The 20,791-nt window shown below is 36.0% G+C and overlaps 1 protein-coding gene across 1 annotated transcript in view; it reads right to left on the bottom strand.

Annotated features, from left to right (window-relative positions):
- Nucleotides 1-20,791, bottom strand: part of DPYD (dihydropyrimidine dehydrogenase) — a 326,068-nt gene that overhangs the window by 286,014 nt on the left and 19,263 nt on the right. Inside the window, exon 2 of the mRNA XM_057373372.1 lies at nucleotides 19,555-19,665. Within this exon, the coding sequence (XP_057229355.1) occupies nucleotides 19,555-19,665 (111 nt within the window). The remainder of the gene's footprint in view (nucleotides 1-19,554; nucleotides 19,666-20,791) is intronic.

Raw genomic sequence — 20,791 nt, 5'->3', positions numbered from 1 at the left:
AATACTTGGAATTCATTGCTTCTGCAAGGTTTTAGAAAATTTTCTAAGAAAGCTTGACATTAAATCTCACATTTTGAATGTCAAACATTCCCTGTATTAAACAAAAGGAATGCACAGCAATGTACAGAAAGACAGAACAGCTCTCACCTATAATATYTGTATTTTCTATTTACTGCTAATGCTAAAACAAAGTATTTTTCCCCATTTTCTTTTTTATATGAGAAAGGTTCCTAGMGAGTATGTTGTGTCAATTTCCTACTGTTTATGCAGCCAAATTTAACATATTAAATGTATTTGTACCTARATTTCTAGTCCTTAAATGAGTCCTTAAAATGAGACAACCTGGTCCAAATTCTGAAGAATTTACTAGCTCACTCTGATATTTTAACTTACTATGTTTAAGGAGGTAGCTTCCAAGAACAGATTGCCAAAACTGTTGAGAACGTACAGAATCTACTGTAAATGACTACATCCTGAACAGATTCAGCAAGAGGATTCCCAAATTTTGGTCTGAACAATCCTTAAAACTTCAAGTTCCACAACTGCTACAAGGGTCACCATGTTAGCTAGCTCTTTTGAAAATGTTGGCCACACTATCTCCTTTAACAAAGTTGTAACAAAAAAAGCTGACTAATTTTGGGGGATTGTGTAAAAAAAAGGGTAGAAAGCTGATTTTCATATTGATCTTCTTAGTGATCTATTTAAATTTTAAAACAAATAAAATTACCATTTATTCTATAAATGTGAATTATTCCATCAGCAGTAAACTTCAGAAATAACTAACTTGTGTTGTATAAACSTAAAGAAACACTATAGTAGTAATCTAAACTGTAATATATTGCTGCAAGGATAATTATTAAGGGAAAACACAGCTGACATTTTCTGATTTATGCACACAATCAGAGATGGAGTCCAAGGACTGTGACATAATTATCTTCATGCTAACAATTTTTGTAAATCTCTTGACASAATTTTAGCTAATTTTAAAATGCCTTCTGAAGATTAGCACTTAAAACTGTTGGGGAAAATAGCACAATTTATTAGCAAGGGTATAATTGTAAACCTTCCAAATACTCATTGTGAATATCATTTAGACAGTAACTCCTGCTTTAGCAGCTGGTATATAAGACTCCAGTTTATGGAATCTTGAAACAACAGAGAGAGTAGAATCTAATTAAACAGGATTACATGCCAAAGAAAAATATTAAAAACAGACTAATAGTCAATTGTTATGAATTTGAAATAGCACATCTACTTCTTTTGATGCAAASTCCTCTTTATTTCAATGAAACCTAAATATTCTTAGCAGACTTCACCCTTGATTTGGAACAGACTGTCTTTCTACACTGAAACAACACAAAAAGCTAAATGGTTTCATTGATCTTCTCTCACAGACTTAAGCACCCATCTGCTATAGGGTAAAATTACTTACATATATTGCATTTATTCTAATGCTATTCAGGAACCAATAGTGTGTTCCATAAAGGAAGCCTCCTGAAACWGTCTTCATAATGAACAACTAAACAAAACTGATGCCATTTGCAGAGGGCCTTACCTTGAGAGCATTCTTAAAAACTAACAAGTAAAAGGACTGTTTGATCCTATCTGTAACCTGTTATGATCTTYGCAATATATGCTTATTAAATTCCTCCTTCCTATTTGCTGTGACTCATTCTCAAGGAGCTGTTTTTCCGAAAAGGGAAAAAAAGCAGCTGAAAACTGCTAAATGACCAGTTGTTCACAAAGGAAAAACAGAACCTTTTAAAAAATGTTACAATATGTACATATTCCTAATATCTGCACAAAGTATATTGAGCCCTCAGGTATTTACGTAACGTTTGACAGCATGCCATTCATAATACATGAACATTTGTTATAGCAATTTTTTCATTAAGTGATACAGCCATATTGGCCAGACAAGCTCTTAAGAGAAATATAGATATTAGTACATCCAAAAAAAAGCAGAATTCCAACACAAAACCAGCCTAAGTGTTAGTAATCAAATAAAAATCAATCGAAAAATCATTAAATAGAATCGCGGGAGGCTTTAGTCAATGCCTTATTAGCATATCTATGTTAATTTTCTCAGGTTTTTTTAGAGGTATATCAGTTTAACACACTWACAACAGCACACATACAAACTCAAAAACAAGTATCACATTTTCTCCACAGACAGGAATATATTGCTAATACAGGACTGATATCGGAAACACTGATGCATGTGCTATTTTTTGAAACTGCAAGCGTAGTTTTTGTTAATAATTACCAGAAATACTGCTAATGCAACCAGAAATTCTGAAGTGAAAGCAGACAATTTTGGATTTTTTTAACTTTTCCCAGTCTAAAATATGGCACACTTAATCCTTCAAGACAGGTGATCATATAGAAGTTAATTACTTGTTAAACATAGTTAACACTTTAGTTTGCAATTTTTCTGGAGCTGTGAAAGACGTTCAGTTCTGAGATGGCATTTTGCTAACTTCCTTTTCATGCTGTTTCACGCACAAATTTCAAGTGGCAAATTTATCACAGCCTTCATGTTCACATAAGGGTATGGTCTCTTGCTTGAATTCAACCTGCTGTTGTCAGAGCAGATGCAGACACCACGTGTTTTGGCAATGGATAACACATCAGATAGTAGTGATACAGAGAGGGTGAGAAAAAACATTCTGAAAGGACCAAGCATGCAACACAAAGAACAGCAGACCTAAGAACTCAAAAGAACAAGGAGCTRCAAAGATATGCACAAAACCAGAGGTGCAGCTGGAAATAACAGAGCAGAGAAYACCAGTGATGCCACAACCTCGACAGGACAATTTATAAAGCTTCTTCTCTTGTGACTCAGCTTTAAAAGACAGAGAAAACTTTGGGGAAAAAAAAACAAAAAGCAAACTTTGCCTCTCTCTTTTCTTTCTCTTCCTAAAACAAATRTTAAATTTAATCAGTAGATGAATAAGAAGATTTGGCAACAAGGTACTGGTCCCTCTGCATCTGAAGGGACACTTTTAACACTGCTCCCCTTTATGGGGTAGGGTTCTGTAGCAGGGAACAACACACATCATGTCTTAGACTACCAAAAGCTTCATCTAAATACTGTTTCTTTTTTAATGTGACTGTAGTCCTGCCTTTTTCCAATGAATTAWCATCTAATACTTTAGGAGCATGAAGTTTAAATAAAGAGACACAGACATTTCACAGCATTTCTAAATATGCTATTTCTACTTGATAGTGAAAATATAACTAATGACTATGAAAAAAAAGATTCTAAATGCTGTACTCCCTCCCCCCTCCTATTACTTTCACATACCTCAACCCTGCTTRCTTTTCCCTTGGGATTCTTTACTCTGCTTAGGCAAATATTCCCTTGACTCATKGAGATTAAATAAAATGAGAGTATGCAGGTAAAGACCAGACTCATATTGAGAATTAACATTTACAGAGCTCATAACCTGGGAAAAAAGGAAGAATCTTTAAAATGTAGGTAGAACTGTACTCCTAAGGAACAGATTATGTTCCTGACCTTCAAYAAAGAGCACAAGGAAAAACACATACCCAAAAGCCCTGGCTCTTTTAGAACCCAAGAATTTAAGGAATTAACCCCACATATTTGAGAGTACTAACTTACAGGATACCTCTTTTCATGCATAGCTAAAGAATTATTAAATACAATTATTTTTAAAATTTAATTGCAACTTTAATTAAACACCATCCTGAAACAGTATGGTCCTGCCTTATGTAATGGAATAAAAGCAAATTATATGTTATAGGCTTGCTTCTTCAGCCCAAGATGCCCCCTCTCATCTCTTACATGGCACATTTTATTGTCCAACAGGAGTATTTTTCAGATAGGAGACAAGAAAACATTTTCTTTCATTATGCTGTTGTCTCAGTATTAAAAAAAAAACCCCACAACTAATTCTCCCAACCAGATCTGCAGAAGCTAATCTGCTTTAGCTATTTCTCATGGTTTTACATAAGCTTCTTGCCAAAAAACAATTGGTTTTGGGTTGGATAGAGTTAATTTTCTTTGCAGTAGCTGCTCTGGGGCTGTGTTTTGGATTTGTGCTGCAAACAGTGCTGATGGCACAGGGATGCTGTGGCTGTAGCAGCTCTTGCACAGCATCAGGGCCCTTTCTGTTCCTCACCTGCCCCACAGTGAGGAGGGCTGGGGGTGGTGAGGAGTTGGTGGGGGGAGCACAGCCAGGACAGCTGACCCAACTGACCACAGGGACATCCCAGACCAWGTGGTGGTCAACATGTACAGCTGGGGGAAGAAGCAGGAGGAGGGAGGTTCAGAGTGGTTATTCTTCAGTATGGTTTAGTGGGCATGGTGGTATTTGGTTGAAGGTTGGAGCTGATTATCTTGGAGGTCTTTTCCRACTTTAATGATTCTGTGATGGTGTTTGTCTTCCCAAGTGACCATTAGGTGTGATGGAGATGGCTGAACACCTGCCTGCCATGGGAAGTACTGAATGAATTATTTGCTTTGCTTGCATGTGCAGCTTTTGCTTCACCTACTAAACTATGTCKCAACCCACAAGTTTTTCATTTTTATCCTTCCAATTCTCTCTCCCRCCCACAAGGGGGGGAGTGAGCAAGTGGCTGTGTGGTGCTTAGCTGCCAGCTGGGGTTAAACCACAACAGCGAGATCACATCAAGGTCCTTTCTCCTAATCTTACAGAGCACATCTTAGATCGAGTCTTTCTGTTGGCAGTTATAGGAACACAGGCACCGCCCCCTTACTAAGGCGTGTGCTCCTAATTCTCTCCAACATCTAAAAATCTTACATAAAACAGTATTTCATTCCCCAGGAAAGAGCTTGAAAAGATGCTAAATACAATGCCAGCAGCCGAGGCACTGGTCACAGTACCAAGGGGTTAGACTCATATACAGTGAACACTGTAGGATTTATGACTTCTGGGCTCCAAGCAACCCAATGTTTCTGTCCTGCAGGAGGTGTGAGGAAAATCCCATCTTCTGCTTAGCTTAGGAGAAGAAAACAGCAACATATGAAATACTTCAGTGCTTCACAATTCCACAGAAAATATTACTAAGATACCACCCTCCGACCAGGTGAATTTTCAAAACTATATACACTTCTACTCTGGCTTACTGTATTATCTGAAAATTAGTATCACAGCACCTGTATCACATTGGTAGCAATGAAACAAAGCAAAATGTTTTGTTAGAAATTGAGACTCTATTTCCTCAGAAGAATAATTGGAAATATTCCATTCACTTGAGAAGTGTCTATCTAATTTTTTTTAAGTATTAGAAAAAAGGCTGCAGACAGTAAACCACAATCTTGTAGCAAAACCTTGGTGCAGCTGTATTACATGCAGGCATTTTGTTTCTGATTTTCCATCGCTATCATTGCTCACAAAAGCCTGGGGAATTATTTGACTTTAAATGATCTGAAGTTCACTCGTGAACTGTGAACACCACATGCAAACACCCAATAAAATGTTACCTCAGCTCTTATGTTTTTAACTATATATTGACTGAAGTAATTGTAGATGACAGGAGACACGTCAGGAGAAGATATGTAAGTGAACTGACAAATCACATATCTATGGGGAAAAAAAAAATAGGCTGTACTTTCTCTTCTACTTCCATTTTCTTTGAGATTCAAATGACRTGTCCTTGTGCTGAGATGTCCACGAAAGCCAAGTGTTTAAACACATTTTGTATTAATTGCCATCTAAAATTTCTGCTTTCAAAATRTGACATAGGAAAAAAATTGTGAAAAGATTGCTATAATTATATGTATTCTTTACCGTGCTTAGCAATGACTGATATCTCATACCTTATTGGAAAAGATACAGTAAGACAGCYACCTCAGATTCTGTAATACATTGACAGAGTCAGGCAGAACACAGGGAAGTGCAAAATGAGAGAAGTGGAAAGCATGAATAAGAATTCAGAAAGAATCACAAAGCTTTTTAAGAGTCAACACAACCACCTATTTTTAAATTTCATGCGCCAAGCCAAGTTAGTCAAAACAAAAGCTTAYACTTATTGCTAGGAAGGTAGAAGGTCAAGTCTCTGCGGGGAGGGTGTGGGAAAGGAACAACAAAGTAGGACAGTACAAACACTTAAAATGCTTTTTCACTCTCAGAAAATATTCAGAAAATCAGAGGTATGAGGCTATTACAATGGTTGCAGATCCTATGAAGTTATCACCATCTGTTGTGTCATCTATTTACAGACACACAGGCATAATCAAAAATTAGGGAAAACTGCTCAAATAAGTGCAGTCTTCTTTGAMGATACCATGCATGCTTAACAAGCTTTAGAATCTTCCAATTGAAATTTAAGAAAATAAGTGGTATTAATTTATTTTCTGTAAGAAATTACATGAACAAGAACTTTTCTATACACAGAAATGAACAGGGCTTAYGTGTAGCTACATCTTTCAGCAGGCATTCAAAAGAGCATTAGGAGAATGCTGCTGTAATGCTTGTTTTTTCCCATGCAGCTTGAAAACAACATCCAGGATAAATATATTGCCTCAGGTCTCAGTTCCATTTACCATGCTAGAGAGAAGAACACTAACTACTCGATAGCTCAGCATGGCACTATGCACTCTTCCAGCTCTGTGTCTCATTTACTACCTTCTTTGTAAGGTTTTTACTCCTTTGGAAGCTTTCACGTCTCAATCTGACTGGTTTTCTTCTCCCAAAACCTTCTGGCCTGCCTTCAGACAGCTCAGGCTGCTRTATTCCCCTTCGTGTCAGTCTCTTGAAAATTGCTGTGTTCAGGCTAAGGTGAACAATACAGGCATGTCCCAAAGCACCAGCCAAGCACCTTCCCAGCAATTCCCAAGCAATCAGGGCCATAGGGAGCCAAGATAAACCAGAGGACAACTRCAATACAAGGCTCCTCAATTTGAATTTGGCTTAGCACTCTTTAAAGTTTAGTTCAGGTCCCACAAACAGTGCTCGAGAAATTTGGGCCAGGTAGCACAGCTCCTCAGCTAATTAAATGGGTCTGTCAGCCAGGCTGGCTCTGTCACAGCATTTTCCTCACACTGCTATGCTACTCAAGCCTATAAATGGCTACAACTATTGTAAGTGAAGGCCTTTCAGTTTCCTGAACACAGCACAGGACAGACCTGCCCCTGCTTGATGTGTTTAACTTGGAGAATATGAACAACCCACTCCCTCCGTGCAGCCAGTGCTTAACCTAGCACCCTTAGTATAATCACCCACATTTTTTCAATAAAATGCAATAATCTAGTTTTGAAAATGCTATTTCCAAACAGACTGAATAATTTCTAAATAACACTRAAACTTATTTTAAATTATTTTTCCTCTCTGGAGAACATATTGGACTTATTAATCAGTCCCCAGCTCCTGAGTGTCACTAGTACTATTGCACATGTGCAAACAGAGTAATAGGAATGAACAGGAAGATGCTAATCAAAAAGAAACAAAAAYCATCATTCTTTTAACATCATTACCAAATTTCTCCCTTTTCTTCTTGATGTCATTTTATCTCGGATTTTTAATTCTTATTCCTATGCAGCAGTTTGCCTGTTTCCCTTGTGTATACACTGTTTGAGCTTTCAATTTTTAATTTTTCTTCAATAGTGCCCTATCTTTTCAATTCTTTTTCTTTCATAACTTGGGTTTTTTCTCTTCTGCTCTTATTTCCTCATGCTTGTTTACTTTCTTTCCCCTAGTCCTCACTAATTATTTCATGTCTCTTGGTCCTTTAATTATGTGTCATGGCTCTTCCTTTCTTACATTTTTATACTGCATTCCTTTATTCCACTCCTGCAGCTCTCTGATTTCTATGTGCTTGCTTAACTATTACCCAAATGGCTCCAAGCAGGACACACTCAAACTGAAGAATAAATAAATTAAAAGAAAAAATACTATCTGTGGCCATGCGGTGTTGCCTAGCAACGCCCTGTACCTCTCCACAGCTTTTCTAGAGCCCTGGTGGCAACAGAGCTTTTCAGACTTATTGCTACAAATATATGCAAGATTCTTCTCACATTGTTTGTCCATCCACTGACAAATAAATGCAAAGGAAAACATAAATGAGAAAAACTCCAGAGAAAGCATCAGCGACAGCACAAGAAATGGCAGATGCACTCTCTTGTCTCTCATGTACTCTGTAAAACACACACAACTTTTATGTTATTGCTGTTCACAATACTACTACTGTTACCATCTTCGAAAAACAGAATGTAAATAAGATTTCTTATGCAATTAAAATGTGTAAAATCCAACCAACTCCTAAACACTTACTGTGGAAGCATTACTGGCTGAGATTCATTGGCTTCTTTTGAAAGCTTTACCCTAAAGAAAAGGTAGCCTCCAAATTGTACAGCATAGGAAAAATGATCCAAGTATRGTCAAAAATGCAGTGGAATTATAAAGAAAATTAAGTTTGTCCCCAAAACTTATAAATTCAATATTAAAAGACTGTCAGTATCTATCATTTCTAATTAGTTCAGATGTGACAGAAGTGAAAGCAAAGTGAATCCTCTCCCCTGACACTTCTTTAAAATGCAAGTTTGTGGGCTCAGTCTTCAAAAGTTAGAACCAAGTGCTCATTAAGTCCATACTTCCAAAGTATTGATTCAGCATGAGCTAGACTAGGTTTCAAAGATATTAAGCTCATTTCACCAACAGTGCTATTTTTTTTTTTTTTGTTCCACATCAGGGAAAGACTCAACAACCAACTACCTCTRAGAAAGTGAATGAAATTATGCTTATTCAAGGGACTAAAACTTTGAGGACATGTGGAGTCCCAGAAGAGGAGTCAAAAACTAGAAATGCTAAAACGAAAGACAACTACTTAATTCAGCTAAGAMAAACCTATTATGAAGCCCAACAAAATGAAGAAAATGTTAACAYTGTATTTCTGAAGGGCATCAAAAATCAGTGGTCTTGCTTGGAAATTTTATATAAAGCTAAATCATCCTCAAAGCAATTTGATGTCTGCATAGTGGAGCATCAGTAGCAAGTGAAAAGAAAGCAGATCAGAGAGCACATACTTTAAAAGATTTAACAGCATCAATCTACATCTATCAGCTACAACTTGTTACTTGTTTAAGACAGGCTGCAAATGGTCCACATAGATAAACAGAGGACAGAAACTACTATTCAAACAAAGGACAGAAACTACTATTCAGGTACAGAATTAACATCATTCCCAAAGTAATGTTTGTAAAAATAAAAGGCTGAAGTAAGGTACACAGAGCTGGCTGGAGAACACAGAAGAACCCATGGATGCCACAGACCATAAAACACAGGCATTGCACACTCAAGCACTTAAAATGCCTAAAAAGGGTTTCAAAACGTTATTTGGCTCCTTCACGTATACGCAGCAAATCCAGTTTTAATTATACAATCAGATGCTATTTTACATAGAAGTGCTTCGTGACTTAGAATACAGGACAGAGAGGGCTCACCTAATCATTAGCCTTACAACATTTGGGCTTAGCATACAGTCTCTTTTCCTGGCCACTATTCCGATCCTTACTTGAAGGCAGAACTATTTTTTACAGAACATTTCAGTGACACTCATCACTATGTATCTGATGTGATTTAAAAGCAATTTATTCTACATACTATTAATATTCCCTTTTAACAGGTAGCAGTCAGCATAAAGAGTCAAATACCTGAGCATGCTCAGTCAGACTCCCACAGTCCAAAACATTCAAGTACACAAGTGACAACTTGGATGATCACAGTTAACCTCTTGCTTTCACATTCAGTTCACATTCAGATTTTCTTATCCAGCTGATGGAACCATMACCCTCTGATCAGCTGGTATTTCTAAATCTTCTTCTTCCTTAATTCCAGCCATTAGGCTCCTAGTCATTCTCATCCTCAGCCCWTGGCTGTACAACCTCCTAATTGCACTATTAAATTTATTCTTTTTTTATTCTAAACTTCAGTGTCACACGGTTCTTTATGATATCCCAGTTCCTTCTGTATTGACAGTGCCTGTCGACTTTACTTGTAACATGCTCCTAATATTTATGTCAAACTCATTAATGAACATATTAAATGCTATGAATCTGAAGACTGATCCTTCAACAAGCTCTGCTAAAAGCCCGGCAGATCTTTTTTTAAGCACTTCTCACTCTCATTTCCTCTCTAGCCAGCTCCTTATCCATGCTACTATTCTAATCTAAGCAGCTGACACTTCATTATTAATTGGCAAAAATAAAAACCCACAACACTTGCCAGTGTGTCACGATTTATCCCTAAGAATAAAGTCCAATATGACTATTCTATCTTGTATTTACATTAACACATTTAGTAAATCTCTGCTCCAAAATTTGTTTTCAAAGTTTTGCATGCTGCCAATATGGGATCCACAGAGTGGGAGTTGGCCATCAATTCTCTATCTTTTAACATATAGAAACTGCCCTGGCTGTTTTTTAATCACGTACCATAACAYTTGCTCTATTACAAAGCTTGTCATTTCACATGTCAGTTTTTCTGTGATACTTTTATGGATCTTGTTCTGTCCCTTTGACTTCAAACATGAAATGCTCCAAGTTTTCCTTCTGGTCTGTCTGGAGTAATTTCCACTGCYGCGCTTGTCTGCCCAAACTAGGACAACAATTTACAAAGACTTCAGACAACACCTAGGATGTTTAATCCTATCTTCACACTGACTTTGCTTGTTCTTTTATTTCTTTTAGTTTAAATAGCTTTARAATCTTCTACTATTTGTTTTATATAGCTGAATAACCTTTCACTATTTGTTTTAATTTCTTTCACCCAGAGTGACTCAACTTGACTTTTGAAAATTCTCTTTTTTTTTCTCTATATATCCTGCTTTGCCAGTCAATCCCATTTTTTCAACTCCTTATGGATAATCCTCATAGTTTTCATATCATTTTTGAAGTTCAGTGTGAAACTAGTCTTYACAAATTGGGATTCAAATTCCAGTAACTTTTGTGTATTTCAGCTAATAATCTTCTCAAAATTAGCATCTTTGAACTGTTTATTTCAGTTCAGAGATAGAAACAATTTTTTTTTTTAACTTTTGACTTTGTCTTAGAAAACAAATTTTGGCAATTTTTCTATAGAATTCATACTGAACTAATTAAAAAAAAATGGTGAACATTATAGTCTGTGTTTATTCCATTACTTCACCTATTTGCTAAATTTAGGGATAAAGTACTTTCCGATTCACACCAGAATTAGTARGAGTTGAGACTGTTTAAAATTCTGGATTAGTGTTTCTTATTAAATGACTTTTACTAACAAAGTTGGTCAGCTATCACATCAAAGAATAACCTGCACCCTACCATTATCAGGATCTGTGGTTTCTAGGCTGTATTTAAAAAGTCAAARTGTCTACAATCAATGACTTACCTCTGCAATAGATTACAATCAATTCCAAGTACAGAAAGCGATGAGGGTAAAAGAATGAGGATGGTGAACTTCAGAAAATATAATTTCAATAGAGCCAGAGATCATTCTGGTATGTCTCCTGAGAGTTACACTGATCAGTAAAGGAGGGGACAGGGCAAACCCTACAGAAATTCACAAAGGGAAACTATTCCTAAGCAAAGCAAATAAAAAATAAAAACAAAACCTCACAAAACCACAAACAAACAAAGCAAACAAAAAGAAAAAAAAACAAACAAAAAAAACAAACAAAAAACAAACAAAACAAAAGCTCATCCAAAAGAGCATTCTTAACACACCTTTACGATCATATCATGCCTTTCCCCATGGCCTGGCAATCAAAATCATAAAATCATAAAGGCAGGGAAACTAATGACACATACCTASAGTAGATAAATTTGTAAGTATAAATGAACTGCACAAATACTGTGGGAATAAAATCAGAAAGTTATGCAAATTTCAGTTTAAAAAGAAGRGGTAAAAATTTGTAAAAAAATAGGAAGAAAACTCTTCTCAACATACRAGAAGAAGAAAATKAACAGAAATACAGAGTAYGTACAACAGAGCAATTAAGTGATGCAGAATCAACAGCCCTCCCTGTTCCCTKTATGAAGATAGCATGGTATAGCCATAACTACAACTAAAAAAATATTTTTAGCAAGAACATGGGATTGTTTAAGCACATCAAAAAAAAAGGTTTGAGAATGTATTTGTTTTTAAATCAGACTGAAGCAGCTCATGTATAACTGAATCATGGAGGAAGTAACCGAAGCAATGCATGGACCACTATCAATTGCATCCACTAGAAGGTGTGTGGTGCTCAACAGGTCAGAAAAGACGGACACAATGCTTCCATTTTCAAAGTGGGGGAAGGGGAAAAAGAAAGTGAAAATAGAAATCTTAGCCCTAGGCAGAGAAAATGGAGTACATTTATTGAAAATTATGTGATATAAACAAATGCCAATAGGGGCATGTAAAAACAATGTTAAATCAATCTTATTTTTTGTTTTTAAGAGGATAAATGACTCCTGAATAACTGGCAGGGTAGATTGGACAAACTTTTTTTTTTCCTCTAAGTATTCCACAGCACTTTTCCACAAGCCAATTAAAAATGTAGACTAGATAAAAAAAAATATTCAGTGAAAGCGCAACCCCTAGGTTGTTTCCTATCACCAAAAAACAACCTGAGTCAAGRTGCTTTGTGATTCACCAATGACCTCAGTGACATGGTTCATTGGAAGAAATTAATGTACTAATGGTTCCTACTGTCATAATATTTGGTGGAATAASGGAAACAGGGAAGGAAGACATATTTAACCTTTAAAAAGGCAAGAAGAGAATTTCAAAATCAAACCAAACTAATAGGTCAGAATTTAGGCCATAAATACAAGATAATCCAATGCTCTTGCAGAAGGAACAGCACATGTCTGATATTTCAGTGGCAAGGCAAAGAAATTATTTCATTCTAAYTGGGGCTAACTAGGTCCCATGTGAAAGACTGCCGTTTTTCATCATCATGATTACAGAAAGATGTAGGAAAATAAAATCTAAAGAAAATTCAGAAAATTCCTTTTACTCCTACTGAGCAGGTGTCATCCAGGACTTGGACACCATGAATAGACCTGAAATGAGTAATTACTAACAGGCTAACAKTGGCACAGGATTTTCCAAGAAACAATGTACAAGCACTTACAATTTCATGACCATTTTTAATTTTATAGATTTCTAAACAGAAAAGGAGAGGGGCCTTCACTATAGAAGAGGAAAGTCGAGTAGAGGAAAAAGCAATAATGGTTTCAGCATAGGCAATGGCTTACAAAAGCAAGAAAAAAATAAAATAAGGTGGGAGCAGAGTGTTCAAATAAAGAGAAGCCAGTCTTCTTGGGTTTTTTTTCTGTTTTCCATTACACCAACATAAGAAGGCACCTTTCTCTCCATCCAATATTCTCAGGAAAGTAGACAGAAATCCACATCTGAAACARTATAATACTTAGCAGAAGCTGCAAKTTAGGATCAGAAACCAYMTTTAGTGTTCTCTCTAYTGYGATTTGCTCAGCTTTAACGAARGGGAATGAGTCACACTTACCTAGAATTCAACACTTGCAGCAGATRATAATTTTTCATTTTGTTACAGAAGTATGTGCAAAGCTAAACAATTTGCAATTCTGAAACACTTCAGTTTTGAAATAGTTAAGATCAGAACTATACTTGCAACTAAAAATCTTCGCTGAATGCTGCTATAGAGAAGAGGAATCATCCAGCATCAAATAAGAGGAACACAAGACCTGAAGAACTCAGAAGAGAAGCAGTTAAAAAGTTAGAGGTGGTTTTGCACAGCACTCCAAAGAGCCACAGGGTAAGAAGCAACCTTCTGCACAGTACTAAGAAAGCATTTGGCACAACTTGCCATCACTCAGTATTTACAATTTAATACACATAAAATGTGTATGAAACCATTAATTTGTAGCAGGCAGGCAGGTTAGGAGCTATTGAGATATTCTAACGAAAGCACCTTAAGATATTGAAACTAATATAAAATGGAAAATTCAAGGAAATTCATATGATGCATTTCTTAGAGCAAGTATAAGTGATATAGTATATAAACATGTAAACCACTTTATTCCAGTGAAATGGTTATAAATGCCAGCATATGCTATCGATAAGAGAAAATGCAGAGTAATTAGTTAATCTAAAAAATGCATGAGTAGGAATTTGACTGCTAAATGATTAAACTGGTACATTTTAAAATGTGTATTAATATTTAATTATTGACACTATGAGAAAAGAGAAAATCTCTTGATGTTACTTCTCAGCTCTTTCTGATACTCAGTAACACATGTATAATTCATACGAATACTTTGTGCATATACAGTCAATCACTAGTTAAATAAAAGAATCATTCTCAAATTCCCTAATCACCTCAATAGATCCTAACRCAATATTTTCCACATTTGGGAATCAGAGCGTTTTATTTAAGAAATCAGTCTGGCCATGATGAATACAGCGCAGCTCCAGCAGACATCAGTTCAAAGAATCAGATGTCAAAGTGCTCCCTCTAATGTCCCTTAATCATCACACCAATTAGTGGTTGAATAGTGATGTGATTAAAAAGACTGCTGCTATCCTATACCTATTCAGACTAGTAGAATTCTACATATGTTCTACCAATTAATGTCTGAATAGAGGAGCGATTAGAGAGACATCTGCCATTGTATACCCATTCAGAAAAGAGCTAAACTTGCATATTCATATGCAATGAAGACAAAAATAAATATTTGCAAAGGTAAACTATACGTTTAGATTATAAATATAATTGAGTTGATTTCCTTTAATGAGTGTTCTCTATTTTACAGCATTTGGGATTATTTTTTATTTATAAATATAGAATCTTTCATCAATACATGTCTAGAAATGGACAAATTATTCACTGAAAAAGCATTTATTCATTCAGGTTCCTGATTTCAGGCCTTGGGTGTACTGGGTTTCATAYCTACTTGTTTCCAATTTGCACTATTTCTGCTTCAATCCATCACTTGTTTGTGAAAAGCTAATTTGATTATTCTGTATGCATGACACATGATTAGGCACAAAAATCACGTGAACTTTTTCCACCTCACTGGGAGACCATACTTAGAGTAACAAACTGRTTATAGCTCAGAAAAGAGCATCTTGTTTACAGATCTTTCTATGCAAGCTTGGATTTTTRTACATCAAGAGGTACTTGGACACCATCTTTTAAAGAATTCTTTCCCAGATGTTTATATATAGCAGTAACGGCTGCAGAAAYACTATCAAAGTGAAAAGCAGTTTGAAGTGCTAGGAAGCTCTTATTCCTACAGTTTTAAGGGAATAGCCTTGTCCTCTGAATGGAAAGAGACACGTGAGCTGTTACATTTTGCAAKGAATTGCAGATATCATTCTCCATCATTAGCACAAAGCAATCTGGTMGTTGTAACTTAATGTTGCACAGAAAAAGACAAGGTGAAGGATTTGGTTTTCTCTAATGGCTGGAAAGAACTATAGTACATTAAAAGTTTCTTTCAGAAAGTGATGCCCCTGCCAAAAAGAAAAAAAAAGAAGGAAAAAAAACCCACAAAAAAACCCCACAAAAAAAACAAACCAGGTGAGCTTCAAAATTATTTTGTTCGTGGAAGAGAGGCTCTTGTTGCACAATGCTGATCAGGCTCAGCACATGTACAGACAAAGAACAATGCTACTACTGCCAGAAAATCAATACTGTTACAGGCTATGCAATTAGCTACAAACCAATTTAAACCCCATTTCCTTTTCACCCTTCTTGTCTGGCTGAAATACTTCCAGCATTTCCATCTGGAGCAAATGTTACAATTATTTCTAAATGCAGAAACTGAAGAAAGTATGAATATATAGGTGGATCTACATCAACTTCTCATCTGTCCTTAGTAGGTAACTACAAGATTTCATTAGGAAAAAAAAAAGGCTAGACTAAAATATCCCACTGAATTCTCCAGTGACAAGTCAATCTATAAAACATGTGGACATGAATTTCATTTAAATTGCAAACCTGCACATGTATAAGGTAAAAACACAACTCATCCCATAATGTTTAGACRTCTTATTCATAAAGCAAGGAAATCAGTGTGCTGGGTGCAATGCACATAGACCCAATGTGTGCCCCTCTAGTTTGTGATCTGAATGTAGGCAAGCATAAAATACACACAGTAATGGAATTATAAACAGTTGGAAACCACAAATAAAAACATTATTCTGAAGTCTAAACAATCCTGAATCACTTAGGAAAGCCCTCATGGTTTTCACAGTTCATCCCATTGCTTTTGTTTAATCTGTAAATTGATGACCTAACTGTGACCTATATTTTGTATCCCTCTTCAACATTTATTAGTATAACAGCCATTTCAAATCTCTTCTACTTTGAATTTTTTCAAAGAACAGAAATCTTTGTTCCCCCAGATAACTAGAGGCCTCTGTTCATAGCCCTTTTCAGATGATTCGTAAGATACAGGTGTTAATGCTTAGGTCTAAMACTGTTACTGAGGGTGACACAGCAATAGTTTTCCTACTCTGATATAAATCTCTGAGTCAAAATTTGAGGGAAAGCTGACTAACCTTGCACCTACAGCTGTAAATCATTTTTTTAACAACACTTGGTTGCTAACATAGTAAATAAACAATAGCATTCATTGAAGGCATAATTGAACCTTCATAGGAGAATACTTTACTTTAGGAGAATACTTTTCCAATGCTGAAGAAAGATATTGAAATTCAGTTTCCACTTCAGAACTCATTAAATGGGTAACTCAAAGTGTCTCAGAGCAGGCTAGGAGTTAAAATTTCACTGTGTAATTATTCTGAAGAAATATGTAAGTCTGCCATCTGGAAGTGTATTAGACATTACAAAGTCACTGTGTGCATGCCTCAGCAGATGCAGCTTTTGTTCAGAGTTTTGAGGGCTGTTAATTTAATTAGTTTTGTATTTTCATACTCCCACCTTCCTTTCAACAGTAGTTCTGCAAAGGCTGCATCAGTACAGCTTTAAAAGAATCCAAAGCTAAAAGCCAAATTCAGACTTTAAGGAAATGGAAACAAATAAAAGTTTGTATGGACTCCAAATGGAGCTTGATCTATTCCATTAGCAGGCCTAAACATTACTGCCAGTGGCCTTTTAGAACAAAACAGAAAACTGTTCAGTGCATCCTTTCCTACATTAGCTTTCTGAATTTAAGRAGGCTAGGAAAGGCTTCTACCATTTTGTTTTATTTTTTTATTAAAACCACTCAACAACAATGATCTGGAGAATATAAAAGGTCTCTTACTTTTTACTAATGTCTTTTATGTAATGGGAGACCAAATATTTACRTTTGATTTTTTTATGTTTCAGGGCTTTTTCTGCCCAAATAGTAAGCTATGTGGAAAATCTTACACTGTAAGCAACATATCTCTGAGTGAAGAAAAGTTTGTCAGTTTTCTGACAATAGGACCATAACATATCTAAAAAAGGACTATCACCTCACAGTTTCTTCTACCAATTTACATTTCTTATAATAGCTTCCAAAGTAATTAATGTGACATTTCTACCAAATAATTCATAATATGCAGTATAAGAACTGTCTGTGATGGAGGTAGYTATATTTGCTCATGTACRCATTTGTTTCTTTCTAACCTTTAAWCCTGTAAAYTGTACCACGTGAGCAGATCCCTGCCAGGGCAGGGTCCAATAACTGCACAGATMTCCAAGCAGTATTGCAGAACTATAAACCCAAGTTGTTTATTAGCTTGTAAGCCTATGCCAAAACATCATCCTGCAATATCTGACAATGTCCAGAATTTCTTTCCACTGAAAATCCAGAYAAGGCACACAAGCTAGCAATGCACCCAAATCAGCAGTTTTTGCACAGCCCAAGAAGCTCAGGCCTTGGGGATCCAGGAATATTTGAGACACCACGAGGTACACACATACTGCTAACAGCAGGAACAGGGAAGAGGAACAATTTCTAGAAAACTATGCACTTTCAAAACCAACAGCAAGCATCAAACACTTTATGAATAAACTGAATACAAAAACAAACAAGGCTGACATGGAGAACAGCCCAGGGATAACAAGGAGTAATTTAAAAGCCTAGATATTTTAGAAAATGTGTGCTAGCGCACCCATTAGTGAAATACTTCCGTGTATGTTACAGTTTAACTAACTAGGACAATTTACATTGGAACAGCTAATTAGGTTACTACACAGATATCCAGCTGCCCTGCTGCATGGATACCTGAGCTTCCTAACAAACAGTTTCTGAAAACCAGAGTTTATAGCCCGGTATTGATTTCAGGTCACCTGAAAACACAGCCACGTAAACTGCAGCTGCCCAGGAGCCRCTTGCTAAGCAGCCCCACATTCTGTGCAGCAGGAACACACAGTTGTGGGCAATATCTGCATCAGACATCCCAAAATAATTACCCCTGTTCACAAACACAGGGTTTTCATGTACGTAAGTTTCTAGTTCMTATAATATTATCTAAGCCAATAAATACCAGAACATAGGAATATTAGCTAAAGCAAGGAAGAGATTCTCATAACCAATACCATGAAATAGGCAACTATATTAAGAGCATTGCTGAAATGCCAAGCATATCCTGGGGTGCTCCTGACAGCAAATATTTGTTGCTTATATTGGATTTCATGATTTTAAGAAACTGAGAAACTTTGTGGCATCATTGGTTGGGTTTGTTTTGTTGGGTTTTGGATGGTGTATTTTTAATTACAAACAAAATCAACTKCCTACCTGAATTTTCCTGTTTAGTGGGAGTAGGTGTCTTGACAACACTATGAAAAGACACCAGTATCATTATACCCATAAGGGAAATAGTACTCTACCTAAAAGATTTCTGAATTTAGAGGATTATGAAAGACAATCTGTAGGAAGGCAGGAAAAACACTACAAACCTTCTAATCACATCAGAGATCAAAGAGACAAAAAAAGTCTGATAGGATTAGTCAAATATCACACGGAGACTAGGAATTCAAATACCTAGAGAGAAAATTATGACATCTGATGGCAGAAATATGGAAGAGGATAGACAGCTTATAGCAAAAAAAATATTTATTCTAAAATTAACTACCTCTTGAAAAATATAATACATAAAATTTAAAATCCAGAGTTGTGTTTTAATCTAAGATTTATGCATTTATTTATACATAAAATAGGTACATGTGACAGGCTCCCCTATTTCTGTAGCGAAATAAAATTAGCTTTAAAAGTCTCAGAAAGGATAGTGAAGTGCTGCTCTGCCCAGTGTGACTCTTGGAAAACAGAAAGAAAAGGAGGAARTGGCAGAAGAGACTGCCCAGGGAAATCAAGGGACTCTGCATGGTTCAGGATGCGATACTTGAGATGGATCAGACTCCATAACAAAAGACATAGAAGTTGCATCAAACACTTACTAAAATCACCAAAAATGAACAAAGCATGGCATGGAATAGGTTCTGAAAAGTAAACAGCTCATCAAAGTTTATACGGAAGCTCAAAGCTCAACAAAGCAACCTTGTATCTACAGGAACAAACTAGAAGCCAAATGTGGCTAGCGAACACCACCAGAAACTCGGAATTTATTTCTCACACAGCTGTGATTTCAGCCTCAATAATCGTTCCAGATGCAAAGATAAACAGGTACTCACTGAACAGTTTTTGTCAGAATTCCTTTTCCATTGCTTCTTGACCTGTTTCTTTGCTGCAGTTGAGTGAAGAGTTGCATGTGTTTGTTTTCGRGGATTTAAAGCCAGAATGTTCTGCAGAAAGAGAAYAGAAGTTATTARAATAKAGATAAAATTTCCATGAAGATTCAAAGCTGCTTAGATCACACTTATTCATAGTGCCATGTAAAACCAAAATGCAATTATTCAACTTTATAGCCCAACTCCATACTAATTTGTTYAGATTTCTCCTATCCACACCATTTAGATTATGAATATTTAAAGACATTTCTAGGATTATTAGAAAACAAAATTATATTTACTAGCCTTAATAACCATTCCCATTCCCAGCTTGTTTTTTTTTATGTACAGCATAGAGAAACACATCATTCTGCTTCATTATATCACTCCAAGTAAAACTCATAGAGCAAAACAAGCAAAACAATTTTTACAAGTCTGGGTTATTTCTGAATGTTTCCTCAGTTCAATATAAACTCCAACTTCCCCTTCATATTAATCTGCTTCTAAACCTAGTGAGTTGATGAGTTAACTCACTTATCTTAAAATGCTTTTATGTGCAAGAACATAAATAAGTGTCAGGAATATAGCCACACTTTTAAGTCATAGTGGTGGTCTGACAACACAGACAGAATGAAGTTTCCAATGCCTTTCACTATCCTAGCGTAACTCCACAAATTAAATCTGATTTTTGGAACCCAAACGCTTTTTTAAATCAGGCAAGTGACAGATTTCTAAAGCAAAAGTGACCTCATTTAATTCAAGGAATGAGTGTGAAAAGCATGCAAGAGACAGATCCAGACTCAGGTCTGTGATGGAGAACCAAAACAGGCATATTGTTGGTTGTAACTTCTGGAATTGGTTTGCAAATTTACCTTTAAAAACCCTTGTTTAGCACYACATATCTCCTCTGTGGTGAGTAGTGTGTGTTTATTCTGCTACTATATGTCAAAGATGTGCGAGACTGACTTACAGAAACATGATGAGTGAGATGGGGTTATGAATATTATATTGTGATTCTTCCTGATTTAAAAGTCTGCCTCAGAACGTGATAATGATGAAACAGTCATCTCTTGTATTAAGATTTTATTGTGCTGATTATGGGGACTTTTTATTTTAAATGTGAAGGAGTCACTTTTTATTCAACTATTTAATGCTTTACTCTGAACTGACTGGTAATTCAATCTTCCCAGAAGACAGAAAC

Source organism: Malurus melanocephalus, unplaced genomic scaffold (genome assembly GCF_030028575.1).
Source record: "Malurus melanocephalus ecotype Western Australia unplaced genomic scaffold, MMel_1.1 scaffold_8, whole genome shotgun sequence".
NCBI lineage: Eukaryota > Metazoa > Chordata > Aves > Passeriformes > Maluridae > Malurus > Malurus melanocephalus.
The sequence above is the reverse complement of the archived record's forward strand: the minus strand, read 5'-3'. Positions and strand labels throughout refer to the sequence as shown.